General features: G+C 36.8%; 1 protein-coding gene across 1 annotated transcript in view; it reads right to left on the bottom strand.

Moving 5' to 3' along the window:
• Positions 1 to 24794, bottom strand: part of SLC15A5 (solute carrier family 15 member 5) — a 313596-nt gene that overhangs the window by 263449 nt on the left and 25353 nt on the right. Inside the window, exons 2-3 of the mRNA XM_044088238.1 lie at positions 19687 to 19909; positions 9249 to 9418 (exon numbers count right to left, since the gene is read on the bottom strand). Coding sequence (XP_043944173.1) covers positions 9249 to 9418; positions 19687 to 19909 — 393 coding nt within the window. The remainder of the gene's footprint in view (positions 1 to 9248; positions 9419 to 19686; positions 19910 to 24794) is intronic.

Here is a 24794-nt window from a genome sequence, read left to right as displayed (position 1 = left end):
ACAGAGAGACCTATTGGCAAATAATATTGGAAGCCAACAGGACTCCAGGATTGAATGACAATATATCTATTGTCCCTCTTCTCAAGCTAAGAGCAGCAAAGTTGTGAAGTTCACATACTATATATGTATACAGGCTCTTTATGTTGCTCTTTTTTTCCAATGTCTATTTTTTACTAACGTTTATTCTAAATAGTTATGATGTATACACTGGATATCCTTTATATGAGCATGGCAACAATATATGTTTTTTATACATAAAATATTTTTATGGTATATTAGGTATATTTATATAAACATCTATATAATATATAAGTTTATGACCTATTCAGTTTGAAACACTTTTAATTAATTTGCTAGTTTGGGGTTTATTATTTATTGTTTTTATACATTAAATAATTATGTTAAGTACTATTGCCTTTTACACATTACCAACCAACTTTTATTCTTTGTATTGTTTTATGTTGGTATGGCAGTCGAATTATTTTGTCTATAATACAACCCATGCATATATTATACCTTGTTGCTTTAATAGATGATTGCTCATCAATTAACCTATTTAACAACTCATGTGACTAGTATTTAAATGGTTTTTAGAGTTACACCTGTATTATCTGAAGAAGTCAGAGAGCTTTCTCCGACGAAAACGTTTTTATTGAGTTACAGCTGGTGTTAATATCTATTTTAAATAAATTTTGTGTGGTTGTGGTTTCTACCTCCGACTGAACTTTTTAGAAATTTCAGAATCCTGATCAGAAGAATCAGAAGGAAAATCAGTTCTGGGTCTCTTGGAGGGGGAAGGCTGGCTTCCCCTAATTAGAGTAATAAGGTCTTCAGCCATTCTTATCATTTGTTTTTTAGGCATATGGGCCTGACCATGCAGTTTGGACATCAGTTTTCTAGGCATGGATCAAGTTTTAGGCCTTGAAAAAGAAGATGGCGTTGGTTTGATATGCATGTCAGTAGGCCTGAATACACCCTTGTAAGCCGGTGCCTGCACAGCGGCTCCGGACCCATCCTAGGAAGAGAAATCCGCAGGTTCCATAGTTGAAGAAGCATTTCTCGGCATACCGGACTCCGAATGGGTCTCAGTAGAGGCCTGCTTATCTGAAGTAACGGGTATCAGGGTCTGTGATAGCACCTCACTGAGTACCGGCGAACTGGCGGTAGTCAGATGGCTTACCGAAGCCATTTCAGGATAATTAAACCGAGTACCGAAATAGTTTGATGCAAAAATGAACCGACGACGAATAGTTCGAGGATTGAATAAGGCACAAAACCGACAGCGAGGGACATCGTGGTTTGGGCCTAAGGAAGGAATGCAATACGAATGAAAACCTTTATGAGGTATTTGCTTTCCACAAGTAACACAATTGTTAACTTTTACTGACATCGGTTTTGAGCAAGAAAAAGGATCTCCAATGGGGTACTTAGCTTTTTTGAAGACTTTGGTTCTGAAACTCAAAAATGAAAATTTCAGGAGTCGGCCAACCGGCACTTGTGAACTGCTTCTGCTTCAGGCACCGCACGGCAAGAAAGACTGATGTAATGGTGTCAGCTGCATGCTTTATACCCCTGACTACCTGACATCATGGAAGAGGAGACAGCAACCGACGCGGGACCCAAGACTTTGATAATCAGGCCAGCTGAGGGCTAACTGCAAGCAGATAACCCAAATGTAATGACTGCAGCAGTGAAACATGAAGGTCATCATGGAGGAGTGAAGGAAATTAAGCAATAAAGTACCAGCATGTCAATAAAGTTTGCAAGACTCCACATTAGCTCTACCACAAAGTGACAGATACAGATACTAGTGTTTGTTGAAGGTACATCCTGATGGCAGCAATTCAAATGATGGGGATGTCTGTTGAAATTTGGTGGACTGGTATTGCAGTCTTTACAATTCGGAGACTATTTGAGTGACTGGAGAATGTATGCTAAGTTCAAGCTTGTGGTACTTTGATATATTCCCCTTACATGGAGACACAGCAGTCGTGCATTCAATATATGTAAGCATCAGGGAGCACTAGAGGTACATCCACCCCAATCAGGCTTGGGTTGCAATATAACAAGTTTGACATTCATTGCCTTTCATTTACAATCATACTTTATTTCTCAAAGTTACAGGACTCACAGTTACTTGCCTAACATTTCTCAGAGGGAGCTTTTCAGATATTTGCTAATGACATGTTGTTGAGGAATGCAGAGAAGAATTTCTTAGTGGAATGACTATGTAAATTATAAAAACTCTTTTTGCATAATTCTGATAACAGGAGATAAATCATTGTACTAATTATTCAGAGATATAGTCGAGCAACAGATAGGTTTATCTTTAGCTAAAAAGAAGCATTCTCATGTTTCCAGAGTCTATTTGTGAGAAGATGATACCAGAGTTGTTAGTGCATCTGCATGGAAATCTTACACTTTAGATGTTAATGTTCATAAAGGAATACAGGTACAGGAATATAGTATCGGAGAAAAAAATTGTAATCATGATAGGCAGGGATTTGAGACTGGTTATGACAGAAGGACTTCTGTGAAAAGAATGTATTCTTTATATGTGTACATGTGGGTCTCATTAATTTTTGTAGAAGTGACATGCACTAGAAAAACTGTACTCTAAAAAAATTAAATTAGCAGAAAGACATTAGACAGGCTCAACGAGAAGAAAGTTCCAACATTTTAAGCATAAAGTTTAGCTGCCATTGGTGGCCCCATGGCAGAGAGGGATAAAACACTCTCTGTTCCCCAGATGACTTGTGTTCAGCTAGAAGTAAGGACCTAGGAGGGGCCACACAGGAGAGAAAGGGAATGAGAAGCCAACACTGACTCATTCATACTGGGGGTGGGAGGTACCCTAGGTTCATTGTAACAGAAGTATTAAGAGCCTGACATGCTCCATGCGTAAGCAGTATGCTACTTTGTTGAGAGGTTGCACTTGTGCAGAAGTGAGTATATACCTCCCAAAAGCAGCAATTACAGAGCTCAAGCTGCCGCATGGTGGAAAGGGATATGATACACTCCCCTCCCCCCCGTAGCAGTATGACACTATGCCAGCATCCTCATGCACCTCGATTGAATGTGGGTCAGGTTGAGGCTGGTGGAGACTAAGGCAGGTCCAGCAGACCTAGTGAATGAGGAGAGGAGCTGGCAGCAGATGACTGCCTTCTGTGGGGAGGAAATGAAAGTTTAGGTCCCACTGAGAAGTAAGGCCCTAACTAGGGGTCTAAGGCAGACAATGCCCCTTCAACCCCCTTTGGCCAAATTATGCTGTGCTACAGGTATGCCTTCCAAAGGCAATAAGGGGCAAAATGTGGACCATGACAAGAGAAGAACTCATGTTGGAGTCACAAAGTATGTATCAGGTACCCAGACTGAGTGGTGAAGAGTTATGAGGGGGGGGGGGTTCTAGTGAGAAAACACTACCTCACAGGTGATGCAAGACAGACACTATCATCTACCTACCTTCTTCCATCCCTACTATATGTCTTACCTGTTCTAACTAACCTAAATGCTACACTTAAAGCTATATTCTCCATCTGTTACAATAAAGTAGCCACATTTGCTGACAACTTTACATATGGGACACATCAGTGCAGCGTCCTAAAACAAGTAAACTGGCTTGAGCTACCCGGCTGTTTAAGAGGCTCACAACTTATTATTGTACACAATCTTACACATGCACCAGAAAAATGTACAGCACTAAAAGATACCCTGCAGTACCTACACTCCAGGTAAAGGCCTTCACTCAACCAAACAGCTCTTAGTGATCATAACAAAGTCTAATAACTCAGCAGGTGATTCACTGTACTTCCATTCCATATTGAAACTCTGGAACACAATCCCAAAATAAGTAAAACAGACCAAGAAACTTTACGCCGTCAAGCCCTTACCAAAACAAGTGGCTGTGTACATTCTCTTCACCTGGATAACTCCATTTTCCTTTGTCAGCCATTATAACCTCTATCTTCTTCTATACAACAAAGCTTTCTACAACTCTTCCTCAGTTTCCTTCCTACCTTCATCCCCACTTTACATTTGAAATTCTTTCTGACCTTCCCACTTTATTTATCTTCTTCAAATACTCTCCACTACTATCTTAGAACCAGGTTCTGTGTCACTATGTACACTGGTATTCTTACCCCCCCACACACACAAACATACTATCTTTAACTCATCAGTTTTAAAATATCTCTCTCCCTTTTCTAGATTTAACTATCTACTGACTAATGTTTCATACTCCTTACCTCAACTTTATTTATTCCTAACATCTATACTGTAACCCTCCTTACCCATGTCTTATAAGTCATATCTAATGTCTGCTTGTCACATACATTGCACATGAACTGTTTATATACTAAATGCTTTATACATAATTTAATATCATGTGTAATATCACCACAGAAGAAATACCTGTTTTAGCTTTGCATAATGTCACTGCAGAACAATTACCTGTTTGTATCTGGATGTTTTAAGTGCTATCCGTGTAATGCATCCTTGCAAAACTTTTGTTTTGCCATGAGTGTCTTAAATGTATATGCTGGAACCTTTCTCCTCAGACCTCCACTGAAAATAGGCTCTTCCCACTCAGATTTTCCAGGTCAACAAAGACAAATAATAAATAAATAAATAAATAAATAAATAAATAAATGCTCCATTTGGTGACCTTTTTAACCTTGTTTGAAATTACCCAGAATGCCTCATAGCCTCAAAAGTTGTGCACAAATAGGTAAAACTTTGCTATCGCATCACACTGCCACATTGATCCTTACTAACAATAACAATCAGAGTTCATTACCTGTAGAATATCAGTCAGTTCTCCACCTCTAAACCACCATTACTGGTCAACACTGCATCTGCACAGTTTTGAAATTGGGCCATTATGCCACAACTCCCATATGTAATGTACAGGACTGCATTATAGTTATGAACTACCAATTTAATGTAAAGCTTTATGAAGCAAAACCACTTCAACACCACCATGGGGTATATGTTGTTACAAAACACTGATCACGTCAGAAAGACCTAAAAAAAAAAACTTGCCTCGGCCACTCTCATAAATGCTGCAGATCTGTCACTTCCATGGCATACAAATAAATCCAGCACAGCAATTATAATTCTGATATGTGCACTCTTTGAAGGAGTGGAATGATCAGCTAGGATTGTGGGATTATGAAAGGAAAAATGATTTTCCTTGTGATATATGGACGGTCAGATTTAGATCAGATCTGGTCATCCTCCTTAACAAGCCTGCCAGTTTTGTGGAATGTTTCTATTCTCTCCAAAACAAAACTGACAGCTGATAAAAATTCTCTGTGCACCCTCTGAATTCACTTATAGCATATGTATATGTAATGAGGCTGTCTTTTATAAGCAGCGTGGTGATGAATATGCATGCAAGTCCACTGAAAGTTTATCATATAAATAAACTCTACCATATCACACTGAGAAACACAAAAAAATCATTACTTTTAAGGATGATTGTACAGTAACAAACTATTATATTAATTTTTTTGTCATCATAATAATGAGTCTTAACTTTGTTTTTTTTTTTTTACTTGAGGCAGAATTCAGTGCGGTGGATTGCAGACAGGGAGAAAGAAAGACAGACAGAGATGATGGAGGGAGTTTGAGGTGTTTAGGAACTAACATTACTGCCTTTGTGCACGTTTGCTTACATTTGCCATTCAATCTCCTAAATTAAATCAGAACTGTAAGAAGATACACAGCAGGTAAAGTCCATGGCTATGTTTTGCTTCTGTGCTCAGACTGAAAATGCGTAAACTGTTAAGAAAGATGAACCTGTATACTTTTTTCATTCAGATAACAGAATTCTGGTCAACCATGGCTTCTATTTACTGACTTAAGATTTTTTTTTATTACAAGAATAGTTTTTAATGCTTGTGTATAGATATTGTCTTTCTGCTGATATTTCTGCACTTTAACTACAGACTTTACCATTGCTGTTAATCCCGGATTAGGTATAGCCAAACATGAATCGATCAGAACACTGATAGATGGAGATGATTGGTCTGTGTGTGCTACAACATCCTAGTTTCACATTTCCCATTATACCTATCTGTAGCCATCATGTATGCTTACTCACTGGGACTATTAAGTGTGTTAATGCATTCCCTGTACGTTTATTAAATGGATGGGTAGACAGATCAGTGGGATCTTTCGAGCCATGATCCATGACATTACAGCTAAAACTATACGGAGGTAAAATAACATACAGATATAATTTATCAACAAACAGATATAATGTATCTACATAGTATGTAAAGATGCAATACCACGACAGATAAATCAGAACTTTGGTAATTCATATATGCAGATTAAAATCTATGGAAAAACAGATTTACAATGCCAACCTATGACCATTAGTATGAAAATAATAAATTAATAATAGTAGTAGATATACAATGAAATTTAAAACAGTAGTAGATATAAAATTGAAGTCTATTAATTATCAGTATAAACACAAAAGCAGTAATTATAGCAGGAGTTAAATATGGTCAAAATTAAATAATTAAAGAGTGTATGGAATCATTTCTGAATTTCAATATGTACCTTCAAAGATAACAAGTGGTATCTGATTCAGTGGTGCTCAAGAAACAGGGACCAACAGCTCATTAGGGTAAAAGCTATTAAACTGGAAGTTTAAAACACATACCGTAAAAAGGAAGTGATGAATGAATATAAGTGAGTAACTGAGAAATTAGTGTACAAGGTACAGAATCAATGAAGTGAATCCATAGAATCCTTAGGAAAATGAAACTGATATGTAGTATGCGGTTGAAAGAGAGGGAGTCACATGCATAAAGGGGTGGAAAGATAGAAATGATATAGACCAGATAGTTGTGGGAGAGGGTGGGAGTAAGGAACAGATAAGGTAGGGGGATTGTAAATCGGTGGTGATTAGTAGACTTTTTCTTGATTCCTGTGGGTATTTTATTCCCCATGAAACTATTTACCCAGTTCCTGGCCATCCAGTACTATGAAAATAAGGTACCTTTCTGTGAAACTACACCAAGTCATATATATCACCCAGAGTACCACCTAAGGTAAATTTTCTATGCATACTGTGCAAACCATTATGCATGCTCCCAGTAAGAATTCTTCTGATTTAGAGTATCATCTGAGGGCATGTAGAAATCAACCCACAAATGTTATAGCCTTTTATGTTTAATTTATTTAATACTGATCCCATTTAATGGAAAAAAGTAAACCAGTTCTGACCACCCTCAGGACTAACTGTATCACTGGTCTTGTGTATAATAATTTGAGAGTAAACTAAAAGAAATAAAGTCAGTGCACATACATTAACAGAAAGCCTAGAGGATGATTTTTCCTCAAAGACATGGAATCTACAACTGAATACCAATATTTTGACCTATAAAGTGGCCAGCCTGCTGTGGTGAAGTATTGACAGGCCTAACATAATTTTAACTAAAGCAATGTATACTGCTACAATAAGATGTAAATCCATTAAGCACGTGTTTAACATTCATATCAGATACTTTAAAGCAGAAAGGGAGAAAGTCATTAGTATTTATAATACCTCCATGTGATTAGTCATACAACTGATGACGCTATACAAAGTTTGAAAAAAAGGACTTAAAGAAAAAAACAAAACAAAACAAAAAACAAACAAACAAGGAGGAGATGTTGGTATGAGCTTGATAGAATTCAATGAACTGATAATCTTACATATAATCCATTCAACAGAACCAGTAAGCTCCAAAAAAGGTGGATGTTATGTATGCAACACAGAAATTGTAACATTTTTGCTTTGATAGCACAACTAAAATCAAGCATCTCAGCACAGGATATCAGCATATTAGAAAAAAAAAAAAAAACACAACGGAGCCACAGCATTTGTATTCCTTCTTTGCAGTCCAACTGCTGTGGCTCCGTTGTGTTTTTTTTCAAGTCCAGGTTTTGTGTTTGTGTTGGATAGCAGCATATTAAACTACTTTGTTTCAAAATAAAGACAGATAACGTGGCACTTGCCTACAAAGAGAATGTTGTATGTTTTCCTTACCGCTCTGCTTTTAGTTGACTGCACTGATACAAAGTTAATCCTTGTGGGAAGGCCAAACTCCTTATATTACAATGCATTTGCAATCACCCAAAATAGCACTTATAAATACCATATTCAGCATGCAGATTGAGATTATCAAACAGTTTGGAGATTTTTAAATACTGCTGTCACTACTTCTGTCAACCAGAAAGCATTGTGTACTGCCAGCTGTACTGGACCCAAGGCACATGTACACTTGTGCATATCTACAGTTTGCATCTAGAGTGCATGTGTACCTTTTAGCAGACCTGCCCTTCCTATGACCAAAGTTACAAAAACTGCAGAATCTTGCCTTACCTCAAGGGGAGTTCATTGAAGTTCTCTGAGATGGGTGAGCCCACAAATAACATGCATTCTGACTCCATCCCATCCATTTCCACCAACACCCAGGCCTCTAATGTTACCCTAGTCACCTTGGGCACAGTCAGGGTTCTATCTGTTGAGATAGCTAGCCCTGCTGTTTTCTCTCAATAGGAACTTGACAGCTGTTGATGACCACGTGTGTGATGCTGCATGCTTGAGATATCAGTTTGTTGAACCAGCTTGCAGCAATGAGAAAAAGTTTCCCTTATCTCAGCTTGAACTGATTCAGAGTTGACTATATAAATGAGCAGTGTTGGGACACCCTTCTAACTTATAGGGGCTATGGGGAGCATTGCTCCATGGCAGGTGAATGTTTTATTTTTTTTATGATCACTGATAGATGTTATGTCTTGTACTGTCAATCAGCTGACAGCCACAAAACTGTCAGTTATTGGAGTCATTCACTGTCAATTTCTGCAGACCTGTAAAGGAAAGGACTTCTCTGCTACATGTATATTTTACTTTATGGACTGAGGCTTCTGTATATGTATTGATACTGGACTTCAAGTAGAGCAAGTGTCCCTTTAAGCAAATGTTTAGTCATTTTATTGTTGATTATAAAAGGTACAGAGGTGTACAAGTTCTGAGTTATTTTGTGACCATATCACCCACATAATGCACTTACATTTGATTTTTCTAGAACTCTTGTCATATCCATATGTGCCAGAAATAATTTGAATGCATCTTTCTTATTTCATTCCTATATATTTATTTGTTGTTATTCTTTCAGATAAAACAAAAAAGCAGAAACATTCGTAAAACTACTTTTTTCAGTTTTTATAAATAGGTATAGGCTTCTTACTTTTCTTTGGCTTGTAAATGAGATTGCTGCATACCATATGAATTGTGACCATAGCTAAGAAGACAGAGGTGAACGGAATTAGAAACCCCAGGTTCTTTGCCACAGACTGCTGAATATATGCAATTCCAACACAGACAACTGCAGTATTCAAATTTGCCAGCCAATAAAACCTGCAAGACAGATAAAATGTTTTACTGTCCAGAAACACAGAGAGCAAATGTCAACTCAATTAGCTTAACGTATCTGATTTAAATTTTAAGCAATATTCATAACACTAGTTTAAACAGCTGAGATGAAAGTAGAGATTGGAAATTTTGATTCTAAATGATTGTCTAAATCCCACAAATAATATTTTCTGATGTTGTCTACAATTTTATCATCGATCCAACTTTTAAAACAGATGCTTGTGTATACCTTGGAATATGTTTATAAATTATGTATACATTTTCATTAAAGGAGTGACTTACTTCAGCTTTATTATTCTTGTGTGCAGCAATCAGGAAACTCTCTTGTCAAAAAAGAAATCAGAATTTTGACCAGAAATATGAAACAATTGGGTTTCTGTATCTGTCTGAGCTATAGTTACATTTTATCAGGGAATTAGCACTAATATATAATGTCATGAAAACAGTACAGAAAATACAGCATTACATCTGAATTTAAAACTGCTTCGATGCAAACTGCAAGGGAAAATTACTTTCAGTTTTAAACATGTGATACTTTAATGAATGTAAAAAGGAGAGAGAAGTATAAAACTCATTCACTGCTCACTGATTAAAAACTATTAACATAGATGTCAAAGAGTGAAAGCAGAAAGGAAATGTAGAAGTTATACCTGTTACTGTATTAAGTATATTTCCAAAGTGTCCACCCACTAACCATGCTATCCCTTCTAAAATCACCTTGGGCTAGGCTATACTTACACTGTCCAGAACCAAAAATACTAACTCCGTGGAACTTGATAACATATCTGTCTGTCTGTTAGAAAGAGCCAAGCACTATCTAATCAAACCTTTCTTAAACCTCTTACAACTTAAGTCTCTCTGTGGTTTATGTCTTTGAATCATGACTATAGTGGTAACATAATATAATGAAGGCACCCACAACAAACCCCAGAAATTATAGCCCTGGTAGCTTTAGAAGTATCATTTGTTAAAGTCAGGGAGTGCAAAATTGCTGAGCTGATGAACAATGACACATGTTACCTACAAATATTGCACCTAAAGCAATTTAGATTGTAATAGGTAGGCTGTACCTACCAAATCTATCCAATTTCTTTGAAAGGGTCACTAAAGGATTGCATGCAGGTTAGAGCTTGAGAGTCCATACTGCTTACCTTCACATCAACAAGGCTGTTTATACCGTCCACTATGCTAGTAGCATAGAAAAACTCTCCCATCTTAATCTAAACCCATATATAGCTGACTGGATAGCTAATTGGTTCTCTGACAGAATCCATACTGTTAAAGTAGGGGATACTTCCTCTAACCAGAGGAGTACAAGGCTCTGTCCTGAATCCGTACTGTACAGCATCTGTTTCTCAGAAATTAAAGCAGATGTCAAGGGACTGTGACTAAATAAGTTTGCTGATGACTGGTAACTGGGTGTGATTTGTCAAATTCCATGCATTAGCACCAAAAAAAATCTAAGCATTAGGAAAAGAGTCACTGTTCTTTTAATTTATTGTACTGTACTGTAGGTAGTAAAGTTTTGATCAGCTTTTGTGCTGAGGGCTTTTTCGGGTTACAGCTATTCATCTCCACCAAGAAACAATAAGATGGCTGATGCATGCAGATGTAGAGAGATGCTGCGAATGAAAAATTATGTGCCATTTATTGTAGAAGTCTAACCCCATAATGGGCAGTAGTCAGTTTTGTTCTTGAAACAATCTACTCATTATTATTCATTATATTACCATAGGAGTGGTTTGTAATAAAGCAGCTGCCTATGATGTAATAAATAGAACAGTAATCATTGAATGTGATGTAATCGCTGCACTGATAATTCAGTGCTAGAACACCCAAAACTAGATTATCAGGGAGCTGGCTTTATAATTAGATGGTTAGCCCCAGCTGATTACACCATTATTAGCAAAAGCCCAGAATCTAAAAATGAAAAAGAATATACAAAATAATCACTAACACAAATCTGACTACAAGAAAATGGATGTTTTTCACATTAACAATGTAGAAGAACATGCTGACAGAGCACCACAACAGTATAGCTACCACATTCAACTTATACTTCTCCAAAGCAAATATAGCACTCCAGCAAAATAGGAATTACAGGAAAATATACAAAACTAAAAAATAATATGTATAAAACATAGAAACGTATTTTTTAACGAAAAATAAAAATCTTTATGCAATAACTGTAAATCGCTCCATCTGCAAATATATTTGTCATTTAAAAAAGTACTCTGAAATGCAAATAAAATAAAACACACTAAAGCACCATCATGATATACATAATATGTTACTAAAGTTGTAGTAAATGCAATGTGTATACATGTTCTTGGAAACTTCCTATGCATATGTTTTATATGTACATTGTTTATATACATTCTTTGAGTTATCTAGAATAGTTTTATCATTATTATCATAAGTTTGGGGTTTTTTAAATATATTTATAATATTTAAACATCAATGATAGTCCCTTGGTTGGTGGTTAATAACAGAAGGGTAACATGATTATGTTTATTAACCATTTTATCTAAGGAAATTGATTTGTTATGTAGTGAAGCTAGCACTTTAACTGAATTTTATCAATGATTAATTGCTTGATGATCCCGCCAATTTGTGTATTTAAATGAGAGCTTTGTTTGTATAATTTCATCTGAAGCATCTTTTCAGAATAAATTCATCTTGATTTTTATATCGTGCTTGTTTATTGAACATTTTGATCATTGTCATTGTTACTGTTTCAAAGTTGTAGGAACATTGATAACTAGCAAAAACAGACCATCCCTAAATCAATACGCTTTGAAAGTGCTTGCAAGCATACTAGAAAGCCAAGGAAGTTAAATATCAGAAATGTGGCAAAAGTCATACTTCATTTTCCAGTACCTACCTTATACTATTTAGGGTCACTAGTGAGTGTGTGCCTAGACTGGCAAACAATGGGCATATAATAAAGAACCCATCCTGAAGAAGATGACAGTCTACCACATACACACACACACACACACACACACACACACACACACACACACACACACACACACACACACACACATACACACTGGACAGTTTGGAGGATCACCAGTTCACCTATCAATATGCAACAAAATAAATGTATTGCTTTTACAGAATCCGGCTATAGATTATGCGACCTACTGGATGAATAACTTTATAAATAATATATTTAATATTTTCAGTCAAAGTCTCATGACTACCCTGATATATTTTAAGGTCAGCATAGCCAAGGACTTGAGTCAACACTATTTCTACTGTACGTACATATACCCATTAATGGCACCCTCTTCTTTTTCCCATCTCTAAAGGTTCTTTGCTGTCCTGCTATGTTTAGTCACCCAGATTGACATACATTCATTTTCATCTATGAGATGCACACTTGACAGTTTTTAATGCATTTTCTCCATATCTGGCTAACATTTTGACTACAAAGACTGGAATTTATGTTTGAAAGAAATTCAGTTTAATTAAAGGCCTTTGTACAGCCTAGTACGATCTATAAATTAGACAAATGAGTATCTTGAATTAATGAGTGGCTAATTCACATGTGAACTGAATTGCGTATTACTGGAATAAGCTAATATAACCAGTACTGAATAGGGAGTATATGGGGTATACAACAAGTGCTTGCATACCACCAGCTCGTGATACACTTATCTGCTGCCAATTGCTCATGATGTCAAGTATTTTAACTCTCACTGACTGAATTCCCTTAAAGTTAGCAAAGGCTAACTATTCCTGTCAGAACCCTGACCCTAACGGTAAACACTCTCACCAGTTCCCTAAGCCTAAATGTCTGATCAGTCTGTAAATCCCCCTCCCCTCCAAAACCCTAATGATCTAATCCTCTTTTTTGTCCCCTTAAGCTAAAGTCCTTCCTCCCCAACCCTAATCTCCTGATCACTCTCTAAATCTACAATCTCCTTCCTCTTCCTAACCATAAACCTCCACTACCTTTCAATTTCTCCTTGAACTTAAAATCCCCCTCCAGCTCCTAACCCTTACCTTCTGCAAACTTCCACTCACTCCAAAATCCTAAACCCCCCTCTCTATCCCTAACCTTCTGATCCCTCTGTTTGCTCCATAATCCTAAAATCCCCCTCTCTTCCCTAACCTTAATGTCTCGATCGCTCCCTAAACCTAAAATTCCCCTGCCTAATCCTAACCTTTTGATCCTCTACATTAACCTAAAATCCCCCTCTCCCCTAAACCTAAATTCCCATCCCCATTTCCCTTCCACAGTTACTGTTTCTCAGTGTGTAGCTGGTTGTATCTAACTGTTGCTCTAGCTGAGTCTCTATACCCATGTTCAGGTGTGAGCACCTATTCAAGCTGTATTTGCGTTTACAGCTATTTGAGTCCACGGCTTTGAGTCAGTGGAATTCAAGTAGATGGATGCTTTTCTGCCTGCGGCTGCTATAATTAAGCTAGAAGAGGAGATTTTTTTTTATTATACAGCTATTTAAATTATTTCAGATGAACCTTCTAGAAGACATGAACTCAGAAACATACTTTGTACTCCATGATGCTGAGTCAGAAAGTGCATAGAAATGTTGTAGAAAAGAGCCCTGTTGAGCTATGCCTTTTAGAGAAGATTCAGACTGGAAGAGGAAACACACAGAGCCCTTTTAGACATTGAAGAAAAGAAGAAATTGTTAAGTGGATACAAGTATGTACACAAATAGATGAAGGTATGAGGGCCGGCTGGTGCAAAGATAAGGCAGTTCATTGCAAGGAGGAAAAAGAGAACATCAAGCAACTTTAAGTAAACTTGTGGGTCAAACGTGGACTGGCAGGAGATCATTATTGAAGGTCAGTGGTAAAATTATGTTTACTGACACTGCTTTTGAAAACCTCCTCTCAATGAAATTGTAAGTCACTAAATTCCTTTTTATGATTCAAACTAAAGCACTTTAATACCTGGGCTGCATAATAATTAAAAAAGAGTATCACTGACAGCTTTATTCAGCACAGTCTCATTGTTATATACTACTAATGCCAGGTTCTAGATTAAGTAGCTAAATGAGAGTTAGTAATAGCAGTTTGGTGACTCACGCTTTATTAAATCAGACGAATAAGCAGTTGTTGTTCATTTCCACCATTCTTGGACTACATACTTCTCAGCATTCCAGATTTTTTCAAAATTCCCAAGATTTTTGTCTTATATTTTTTATTCCTCATAAAATGTATGATTTTCATGCAAACCATTAAGGATTAGTCATTAAATAATGACATATATTTGAGTCCAGGCTTCATATCCTTCATATCCTTCAGAAAATGCATGCTAATGCAAAACCTGATATTCTAGTTACTTTCTACATTTGAAAGAGCGAGATTTATTTATTATTTTATTTATTTATTTAACATTTGTTTACTGTGAAAGTCCAACTTAGAACAAAACCAATTTTCAGAGGAGGCCTGGGGAGAAACACTCCAGACACATGTCTTTAAAACGTGGGAGGAAACCGGATCACCTAGAGGAAACCCACACGAATGCAGGGAGGACATTCAGGCTCCACACAGAAGGCACTCTACTGGAGAATCGAATCAGAGAACCTCTTGCTGTGAGGCAACAAAGCTACCGTTGCACCACTGCGCCATCCAATATTTAAAATATGTCATTCATTTTGGGCCTTTGTCCCCTCATTATTCTTGGCTTTGTCCAGATTTCGTTTGCTTAGAGGTCAAGTGGTAAGCCAGCCTTGGCTGGTAACCATTTGAAATGCTGGGACCCACTAGAGTGAGTCCTGAAACACGGACACTGAATTGTTGATAAAAAGACTTACATAAACTAAGTCTAAGATGGGCATTTCCTGGAATATTCCCTTTTCTCCAAGGTATGGTGATCTTGGAGTTCATATATATATATATATATATATATATATATATATATACATATATACATTTGGGGGGCTGTGGGGGTGCAGGGGGCTTGTTCGGTTGAGATAGATTTAGGTCCATTGGGTTGCAGTCCTTGTGAGACTCAAACCCTGCACCTTGTGTTTGTAAGGTGAACACCTTAACCCTTAGGCCACCCTCCCAACCCTTCCGTGGAAGTATTTGTTTGCCCTTTACGTATTCAGTGAATCACAGAAGTTAATTTCGCTGAATACGTGTTGACGGAGTGGTGTTCTATGTTAAGGTTTTTCAACAGCATAATATAGACCCTGCTAAGACATACTGTTATTCTAACAACTTTCTGTGTTCATTAGAGAAACTTAGAAACACGTTACTGGTATGGACAGTAGGCAGAAACAAATCTTTTATTTCAGCCTGTATCATTTGCTGGTGAGTGCTGGCAGATTTTACTGCCTGCCACTACACCTGACCTTAACAATTTAAGAAGAGGGTGCTTAACATTTGTTAAGGTCTCACACCACTCTATCGCTTAACCAGTTTGTCTTTCTCAGAATATTGGAGTGTAATCACCACGCTCCATGCACTACAAAGTAATTACATCTCCACAAGCTTCTTAGTTAAGGAGAAGAAAAGTATATGAAGATTATAGTGTTTATAAGCCCAGAAAGCATACCCTTGTGGACAACTAGCCTGCGTGGAAAACCAGGCAAACGTACATGCTGAATAGTTTACTTTCATAGTTCATAGGTTAGTACTAAGCTAACTGCCCTTGTGAGCCATTTTAAGCCTAGCCAATTATCCCTTGTGAGACTCAAACCCTGCACCTTGTGTTTGTAAGGCAAACACTTCAGCCATTAAGCCACCCTCCCAACAACCCTGCACCTTCTGTTTGTAAGGCAAACACCTTAGCCATTAAGCCACCCTCCCAACCTCCAAAAATTTAATTCCACTTCTGCCCTTGCCTTTATTCTGTGGTACAATCCATGCCTTAAAAAGTACATAACTTCGAAAAATATTTATGTTCAGATTCATTTACTTGTGATTCTTGCAAAAAAAAAAACAGCTTTAAAATATGATTATCATTTTTGTATATTTTATTTCTTTATTGATCCTGAGGCTACATTTATTTTCCATGAAAAAAACACTGAAGTTATAAACAAGAGAAATTGCTATTATTAGTGAAACTTAAGTCTACAGAAGTGATAAATCTTGTAGATCTCAAGGTCTGGTAAACATACAATACTTTTTCTGTTGTCTTTTGCATCACATCCAAGAACAAAGATCTTGTACTGCGACAGCATACTCAACATACTGCATGAGTGTCGATGGCAGTTGACAGATGTTGACTCCCAGTCCAATTCTACAGCTTGTGGTTTCCAAGGAGGAGACACTCCTGTCTGTAATGATAATCCCCAGTCATCTCTTAAGATAGGAATTAATAGAGTAGGAAAGGTAAAATCTAAACAGGGGGACTACACCGAGCATAGGACAAACTAAAAGGAGTACATTTAAATATGTGCCTTGGTGACATTGCTGCCTTTTAGTTTGCAGGTAAATAATATAGCCTAACTCAAACAAGAGAATGATTAAATAACTTATACCAACTGACTAAATAATAATATGCACTGTTATAAGTACAATCAAGACCACAAAGAGCAGAATGCAAACATCCATAAAGCACAGTAGCAATGTAAAATACTGCAGTTTTATAAGATACACGTATAATTTATTAACATAACAGTAAGGGAGTGATCACATGGGAATATTAAATTCTGCACCAGGTAATGTAGAAAAAGGCATACAAACATGAATGCCTGTAGCTTGTAGTAGCGCAAAGAGCAATAACTAGGTCATCTAGCATGCTGGAAGGTGCACAGTCTGTTGCCCCTCCAACTCAAAGTTGAGGACCATGAAGATCATATCTTTTTCTTTTTATCCCCCCGTCCCTGCAGCTGACCATCAGCTGCCCTCAGTCCTTCACCTCATTCATTGAGCCTAGTGGACCCACTTAGCTTAAATAATGCCCAACATGCCCTTGTGCAGCCCCTCTTTAAATTATTGATTTTTATGTCAAGATCATGTGATTAATTGTTGTATATTTAAATGGCGGAGTATTGCAAGAGGGTTTGTCTGATGAAGTTCTGTGTATTAGAATGAAAGTGCTTACCTTTACCCTATTAAATTTTTTTTCTGTAGTTTTGACACTTTTTATTATCAAAGTAATATATGTTGAAATTTAAGATGCATGATACTATACTATGTAAAGTAAGTTAAGCAAATTCTGTAGATTATATACATGGATGTAATGGTATACCTTTAGAATGGGTACACTGAAGCCTGTTGTATCTGTGCTACAGTTATATCATGTATAAATATGTGCTGAAGGTAGGTTAATATGGCAATATGATTTTATGAACCTATGAACTGTTGAGCATCTCTGAAGCAGATGCATTTGTATTCACTTTCTAGATGAGATTTAAGCTCAGACATTAGTACTCCCTTATCACAATATGAATAAGTCTCTCAGTTAGTTATCTTAGTTATTCAGTGTTTGAGTCATACAGGCAAACAATACCAAAGTTATTGATGGACAAAAATGCCTAAAATGAAAAGAGATCAAGCCCTAACAGTATAATAATGTATATTCATGTGATTTATTTTTAGAAGTTTACAAATGCAGTAGAGAGTTGATTATTCAAACTAATTGGGGCATAGGGTAGTTCAGATAATCAAACTGTTTGGATAATCAAACATACATTGAACTGGATAAAAAACTTGTAAATTCTTCTTTTTTTCTACATGCAGGAAATACATTTTTTTAACCATTCAATGATTCCAGTGGACAATAAAGAATATTTTTCACACACGAGCGGGCTACAAGGTTAAAATACACGCACAAGTGAATACATATATTGTTAACATATTCAGACTTTATGATTTTTCCTCCCCAAAAACTTTGGAAGGCTGCGTTCGGATAACTGACGTTTTGGATAATTGATATTTGGATAATTGACTCTCTACTGCAGTAGTTTTGCATTATGAAGGATTTAAAATATTGCTTTTTTAATCATTTGATATTTATTATTGCCATGTTCTTTAACATGTAAATCTCTCAGTAAATACACCACTTATTATCTGTTTACTGTTGTGTTGAATGAAACATCTGAATTCTATAACAGTTACATTTGTAGAGTCATGTTATAGTTTGATTTAGCACATTTACTGATTCGTCAAAAACAATTTTCGTGAGGGAAATGCATTTATTATGATGCAGTACAGAGATGTACACAGTTGTCCCCCTACACACACATTTTATGTAAAAGTCCTGAGTCTAAGCTTATGTTTAGGAAAGTATAGGATTTTTGATGACTTAGAAAAATTGGTAATTTGACTGACTCCCATGTCAAATTGCAGAAACAGTAAGAATGAGATAAATCATCAGAACAGCAATGACTGGCTTTACAAAAAAATGGTAATCAATAGAGAAATGAACTGCAATAAGCATGTTATACTACATTAATATATGCCATGAACTGCATTCATTTTAGATAACAGTACCAATGCCATTTGTATAATTAACAAAATGAATAGAGGAACCACAGTACTTAAATTTGTAAATAAAAAGGTGTACTTATCATTTAATTGCATTAATTTAGTCATGACAGGTGTACTTAACACAATTTACTTACATTAATTTAGTTATGACAGGAATTATAAGGTAACAATTATTTCAAAAAATAAAAAATGCTTATTTAAACTGAAAGATGATATCAGCTATAATGAACCAATACAGATAAAGAAATATAAAAGATAAAATACTGGTAGTTTGTTTTTGCAACTAATACATTAATACTAAAAGCATATAATTATGGCCAATATCCCACAGATCAACATGCCTTAATAAACTATAAATTGTATTTGCAGTTAAGCCCCTTGTATACACTGTACAGATACTATTATGCACCCATCCCCTTTAAGTTAACTAGATTACTTACCCATGCCCTTAAAAATAAACAGACAGCGTATTTACTTATGCTCTTGTACAACTGACAATGCAAACAAGAACATAAGGTTTGAAATGTTAACTTACCATATAATATATACAGCTGTTTAGATACAGCACAAGTCTACATCCACACAACTCCTGCTTTGCAGTGTAACTAACCTTCTTAATACCAAATGAATAAGAAGGTATAATTTTGACTTCAAATTTTGAAGAATGCAATTGATGTTTTGCTGATGATAAGTGCTGAGTTTTGTTATTTGTATGAACTTTCCTCTGAAGCTAAACCAAAGTTACAATACAACTTACAGCCCAGACAGAACTGGCCAGACATTGCTAACTGAAAAATCTGGTTAAAATATAAGAAATGACAATCACTAACCAGTTGAAGAAAGACATAAGTTCACTTGATTCATAGTCTTGAAGATCATATGCACTAAGTGGGCAAAGAATGGCTCTTATTCCCCCAGCTCCTAGGGAGGCAGCCAGTAGGCCGAGGTAGAAGAGCAGGCTCTGTTCTGTTTTACCAAGGGTGTGAATTATCTGGTTTGTGTCAATATAGAAATCTTCAAAGGGAAATGCTACCACTGGCAGCATGGCAGTACCTATAACAAAACATCCAAAAGATGTGTCACAATCAGCTATAACATTCAACAAAGACATTATTGATATTCAAATCAGCTGTAATATTTAATAAAGACATTATCGATATTCAAAGCAACTAACAGTAACATTTTGGCTGTAACACGTGATTTGACGTGCTCTTAATAGCAGCTGTTTGAAGGTGAGAAGGTCTGTGAAAGACGATTAAGAACTGTATAGGTAATGGCAGAATGACTGGAAGTGTTATTCTTAGTGACTAATCCCTACACTCTATCAATAATAGATGATAATTGCTCAGTGGGTTCATTGCTAATACAGTCTAAATCAATGCTCCCATTATGTGAAGGACTTCCTCCTGCATGACTCAATACCTTTGGTGTGTTTATTCTGTACTCATTCAGGTCCATAATAGACACACTCCTTCATTATTTTCTCAGCATCCACAAGCCACAGCAATCAATTTCTATAGCTCTAGAGGAAGTATGCCACTGTTACAGAGAAGTGGGATGAGCAGACTTATGCAGTACCCATCTCTCTTGAAAAGATCAAATAGTAAAAATGTATCTGAGAAAAACCAAAGGTAGCCCAATAAGAAATAAAGTATTAAAATTGAGTAAACAAATCAGGCATCCACCAGGCTGAAGACTGGAAAATCTTTAATATACAAGATAAGCGCTTTCACAAGTTACTCTTGAAAAGATAGACTGCAATGGAGCAGTGAAAGAAAACTGACAGTGGCTATACAAATCTGAGCCCATTCTATTTTGGAAATACAGATTCACTGTTCTAAGAAATCTGGGAGCAATCTCAGAGATCATAGAAACACAAAGAGGAATTTACACAGAGGAACAGTACATAATGGGTAAAATATTTTTTTAGGTAACTATTTTGACCTTCATCAGTAACCACAACATTGTTTGACCATTGCATCATTTGTGCAATCCAAGGAATCTGTTGCATTCTACCAACCATAATTAAAATGTTATACTATATTTTGCACTTTTAAACTATTTTTTGCTATATTGCTGATTTTTTAAACTGCTCTTGCTGATTTGTTGCAATTTTTGCTTGCTTTAGCATAGGCTAGATTCAGACCTGCTGAATCTGGTTCTGTTTGTTAAGTTGAGCATGCTTGTGACAGGAGAGTGCATTTAGGACTCATCTGATTAAAGGTTACTGGAACAGGACTCAGTTTTGAGTTTTTTTATTGGTTAAATTGTTTAATTCAGTTTGTTAACTGTTTTAACACAGCTCCACAGAGTTAGGCGACCAGCTGCTGCTCTGATGTATTCATGCGTACAATCCAAGAAATCTGTTGCATTCTGCTAACCATAAGTACAATTTTATACTGTATGTTGTACTTTTAAACTGTATTTTGCTATATTGCTGATTTTTTAAAACTGTTCTTGCAGATTTGTTGCACTTTTTCTCTGCTGTAGCATAGCCTAGATTCAGACCTGCTGAATCTGGTTCTGTTTGTTAAATTGAGCAGTAAACCAGGTTATCTTTTGTTGGACAGGACCCCTGCACCCTGGCAGGAGAGTGCAGTTAGGACTCATCTGATTGATGGATGGTGGTACAGGTCTCAGTTTTGAGCTTTTTTATTGGTTAAATTGCTTAATTCAGTTTGTTCACTGTTTTAACACAGCTCCATGGAGTTAGGTGACCAGCCACTGATTTTCTGTATTCATCTGTTTATGTGTAATGCATCTCCATGCACCATCACACACTACCGTGCAGCTGAGGTAAACATTGGCAGTTATAGATGCAAAAACCTCACTAGATAAATTTTCCTTAGTAGCTGTCTGTGATCCAGCTGAGAAGTCCTTAAATTGTGCTTAGCCGCTCAGAGAGCACCAAAGCTGCACTTTTACCCCTCAAACAGTCCTAAAACCACCAAATCTACAATAGTCTCATATCATTTAGAAGACCCCTGCTAGTATAGACCCTTTATAGAGCAGCCCATTAGTATAGACCCTGTTTAGAGCAGTGGTCTCCAACCTTTGCATCATGGACTGGTTTCATGTAAGACGATTTTCCACGGACCGGCCATTGCTTGCGCATAATAAGCAAGCAATAATGCCCAACAGGGTGTGTGTTAATGTGTAATTAATGCCTACCCACACTCCTGGAAGGGCATTAATTACACATTAACGAACACCCTGGAAGACATTACTGCACTTAGAGAATGGCTTCTCTGTAAAATTGTGTTGTACTTATTTTTTTAAGTACCATATTAGTTTTATATATATATATATATATATATATATATATATATATATATATATATATATATATATTTTATGTAAAATAGTTCCTCTGCCTAATGTTTCAAACTTGCTGTAGTATATGTAATGGTGTTGGAAGAAGCATTTTAATCCAAAATATAGCACTTAAAAATATATCCAGGCGTTTACTTAATTTTTTGGTCCCTTACTCCTAAAATGTTTGGTTTGTTGCCAGACATTGGAGATTTAAGTTATTAAATAATGGCATACATTTGAGATTCAGACTATTATTTTCTTCAGAAAATACATACTAACACAAATCCTTTTATTTAATCAAGTTTGTAATTTTATAAGGGCAATAATTAAAATCTGTTCCTATTTTTGAGCTTTTGTTCCCTCTTTATTTTAGGGTTTATCCAGATTTCTTCAGCTGAAAGGTCCAGATGTATGCAAACCTCTTTACTGTCACTCTCACTCAGTCTCTCACACACACCTCTAGTTCAGAAAATGTATGCTAACACAAATCCTAATAATCAAGTAAAATACATTCCTATTTTGAGCCTTTATAGCCCGTTTATTTTAGGCTTATGCAGATATATTGAGCTAAGAGTCAAGAGAGCATACCTTTCAACTGTCCAGATTTTTGCAGACTGTCCATATTTTTGGCTCATATGTTTGGTCCCATCCTCATAAAATGTGTAGTTTTCTGGCCAATGACTGGGGACTGAAGTCATTAAATAATGACAGGCATTTGAGTTTCAGACTTCATATCATTCAGGTAATACATGCTAATGGAAACCCTGTTGTTCTAGCAACTTTCTAAGTTTGTAAGGGCAATATTTAAAATCTGTCCTTAATTTTGGTCGTTTGCCCTGTTGGCCTCCCATTATTTGTGGCTCTGTCCAGATTTCTTGTGCGGAGAGGTATAGTCGAGAGGTACACAAAACTCTCTTCTGCTTTTGTGCACACATTCACTCACACATGCAAACAGAAACATACAAATACACACACACGCACACACACACACACACACACACACACACACACACACACACACACACACACACACACTTTTTTTCGATTTAATTTATTTTTATTTTACACTCGCTAAACAGCAAAATCACTGCTTAGTGAGTGTAAAATTAAGGCTCAATTGATCTCACTATTCATTCTCTCTTATACACACATACACAGTCTCATTTGCTTTCACACACACATACATAAATTCTGCTTTCATGGATTCACTCACACACGCAGACAGAAACATAAGCACACTCGTACACATACATACACACATACACTTTTTTTCTGAACAGTCGTGTGCCCAGCATAAAAAGTTTTTTATTCTTTCTGTGCGGCCTAGTACCAAAAGATGCATGGGCCTGGTACCAGTCCATGGCCTACTGGTTGGGGACAGCTGGTTTAGAGCACCCAATTATACCACACCCTCCATTTTCTCTCCTCACTGTGAAAACAGGATTTAATATAGCATTATGGATGGTCAGTTTCCCTCTATTTCTCCTACCAGCCTGATTGACATGGGTATCCTGAGGCAGTGTAGCAACTGCCTCATGTATACTGACAGCCCTCTACTCCTAAATCACCCAAGTACAATTTGTGAGAGATGTGGCTACACTTAGAATCTGGAGTCCTTGCTCTCTCATGCACAGAACAGTAACACTGAACAGGTTGTCAGCTCACATACTACTCGTCCTATGCAAACCATGCACTCAGCACATAAACCATCATATTTGGAGGTACTCACCAGAAACTTACCTAAAAACCACAGACCTTCCAAACACAAACAAACACTACAGCATCTACAGCACTCAACACACATAAAAACATATGCACCAGTGTCTCACCAAATAAGCCCATAAGGCAAAGCACATCTAAACCAAATTTTTCAGTATAGGTGACACCATTTGAGATACACACATGCCCCAGTCACCAGGCTAGACAATGAGAAGGTTACAGTCAGCTATCTATTGTGTGCCAGGATCCATCAGATCACACATGCACTCAAGTCTCACAACAACAAATACCGTTATAACTCCATCACAGTTCATGTTGGTGTGAATGAATTGAGACATACCTCACTGGACTATATGAAGAGAGATATGATTGAGCTCTATGAATATGTGTACGGTTGAGCTCTATGAATATGTGTCCCAGGCAGGTATGTCCCTAGCCTTGAGAATCACTCTACCCACAATTAGGATGATACCACAATATAAACAAAAAATGATTGGCTTCAACAATTGGCTTAGTTTTTGGTATCATTCTAAGGGGATACAGTTCCTATCAGCCTGTGATGACATGGTTGATAGACCATGCTGCTTTGCCAGTGATGGTCTACACCTGTCATCTCTAGGCTTTCAATTGCTGGCTAAGGCACTTGCTTCCCCCATAGTGCCTTTTGTAGGCAAGGTCTCAAGAACAAAATTTCTAATGTGAAAATATTCAAACTAATTGAACAAACTCACAAATTAATTAAAGGTTATGCTGCTAAACACTAGGAGTTTAAATCAGAAACTGCACTCTCTGGAAGCACTCCTGTCTTCAGAGGATGTTGATGTCTGTGCAGCCACAGAAACTTGGTTCAGGGCTGCAGAGGGTACCCTGGCCTTGTAAGGCTACAATGCCTTCCACACTTTCA

Source organism: Protopterus annectens, chromosome 11.part0 (genome assembly GCF_019279795.1).
Source record: "Protopterus annectens isolate FY-2018-M chromosome 11.part0, PAN1.0, whole genome shotgun sequence".
Lineage (NCBI taxonomy): Eukaryota > Metazoa > Chordata > Ceratodontiformes > Protopteridae > Protopterus > Protopterus annectens.
The sequence above is the reverse complement of the archived record's forward strand: the minus strand, read 5'-3'. Positions and strand labels throughout refer to the sequence as shown.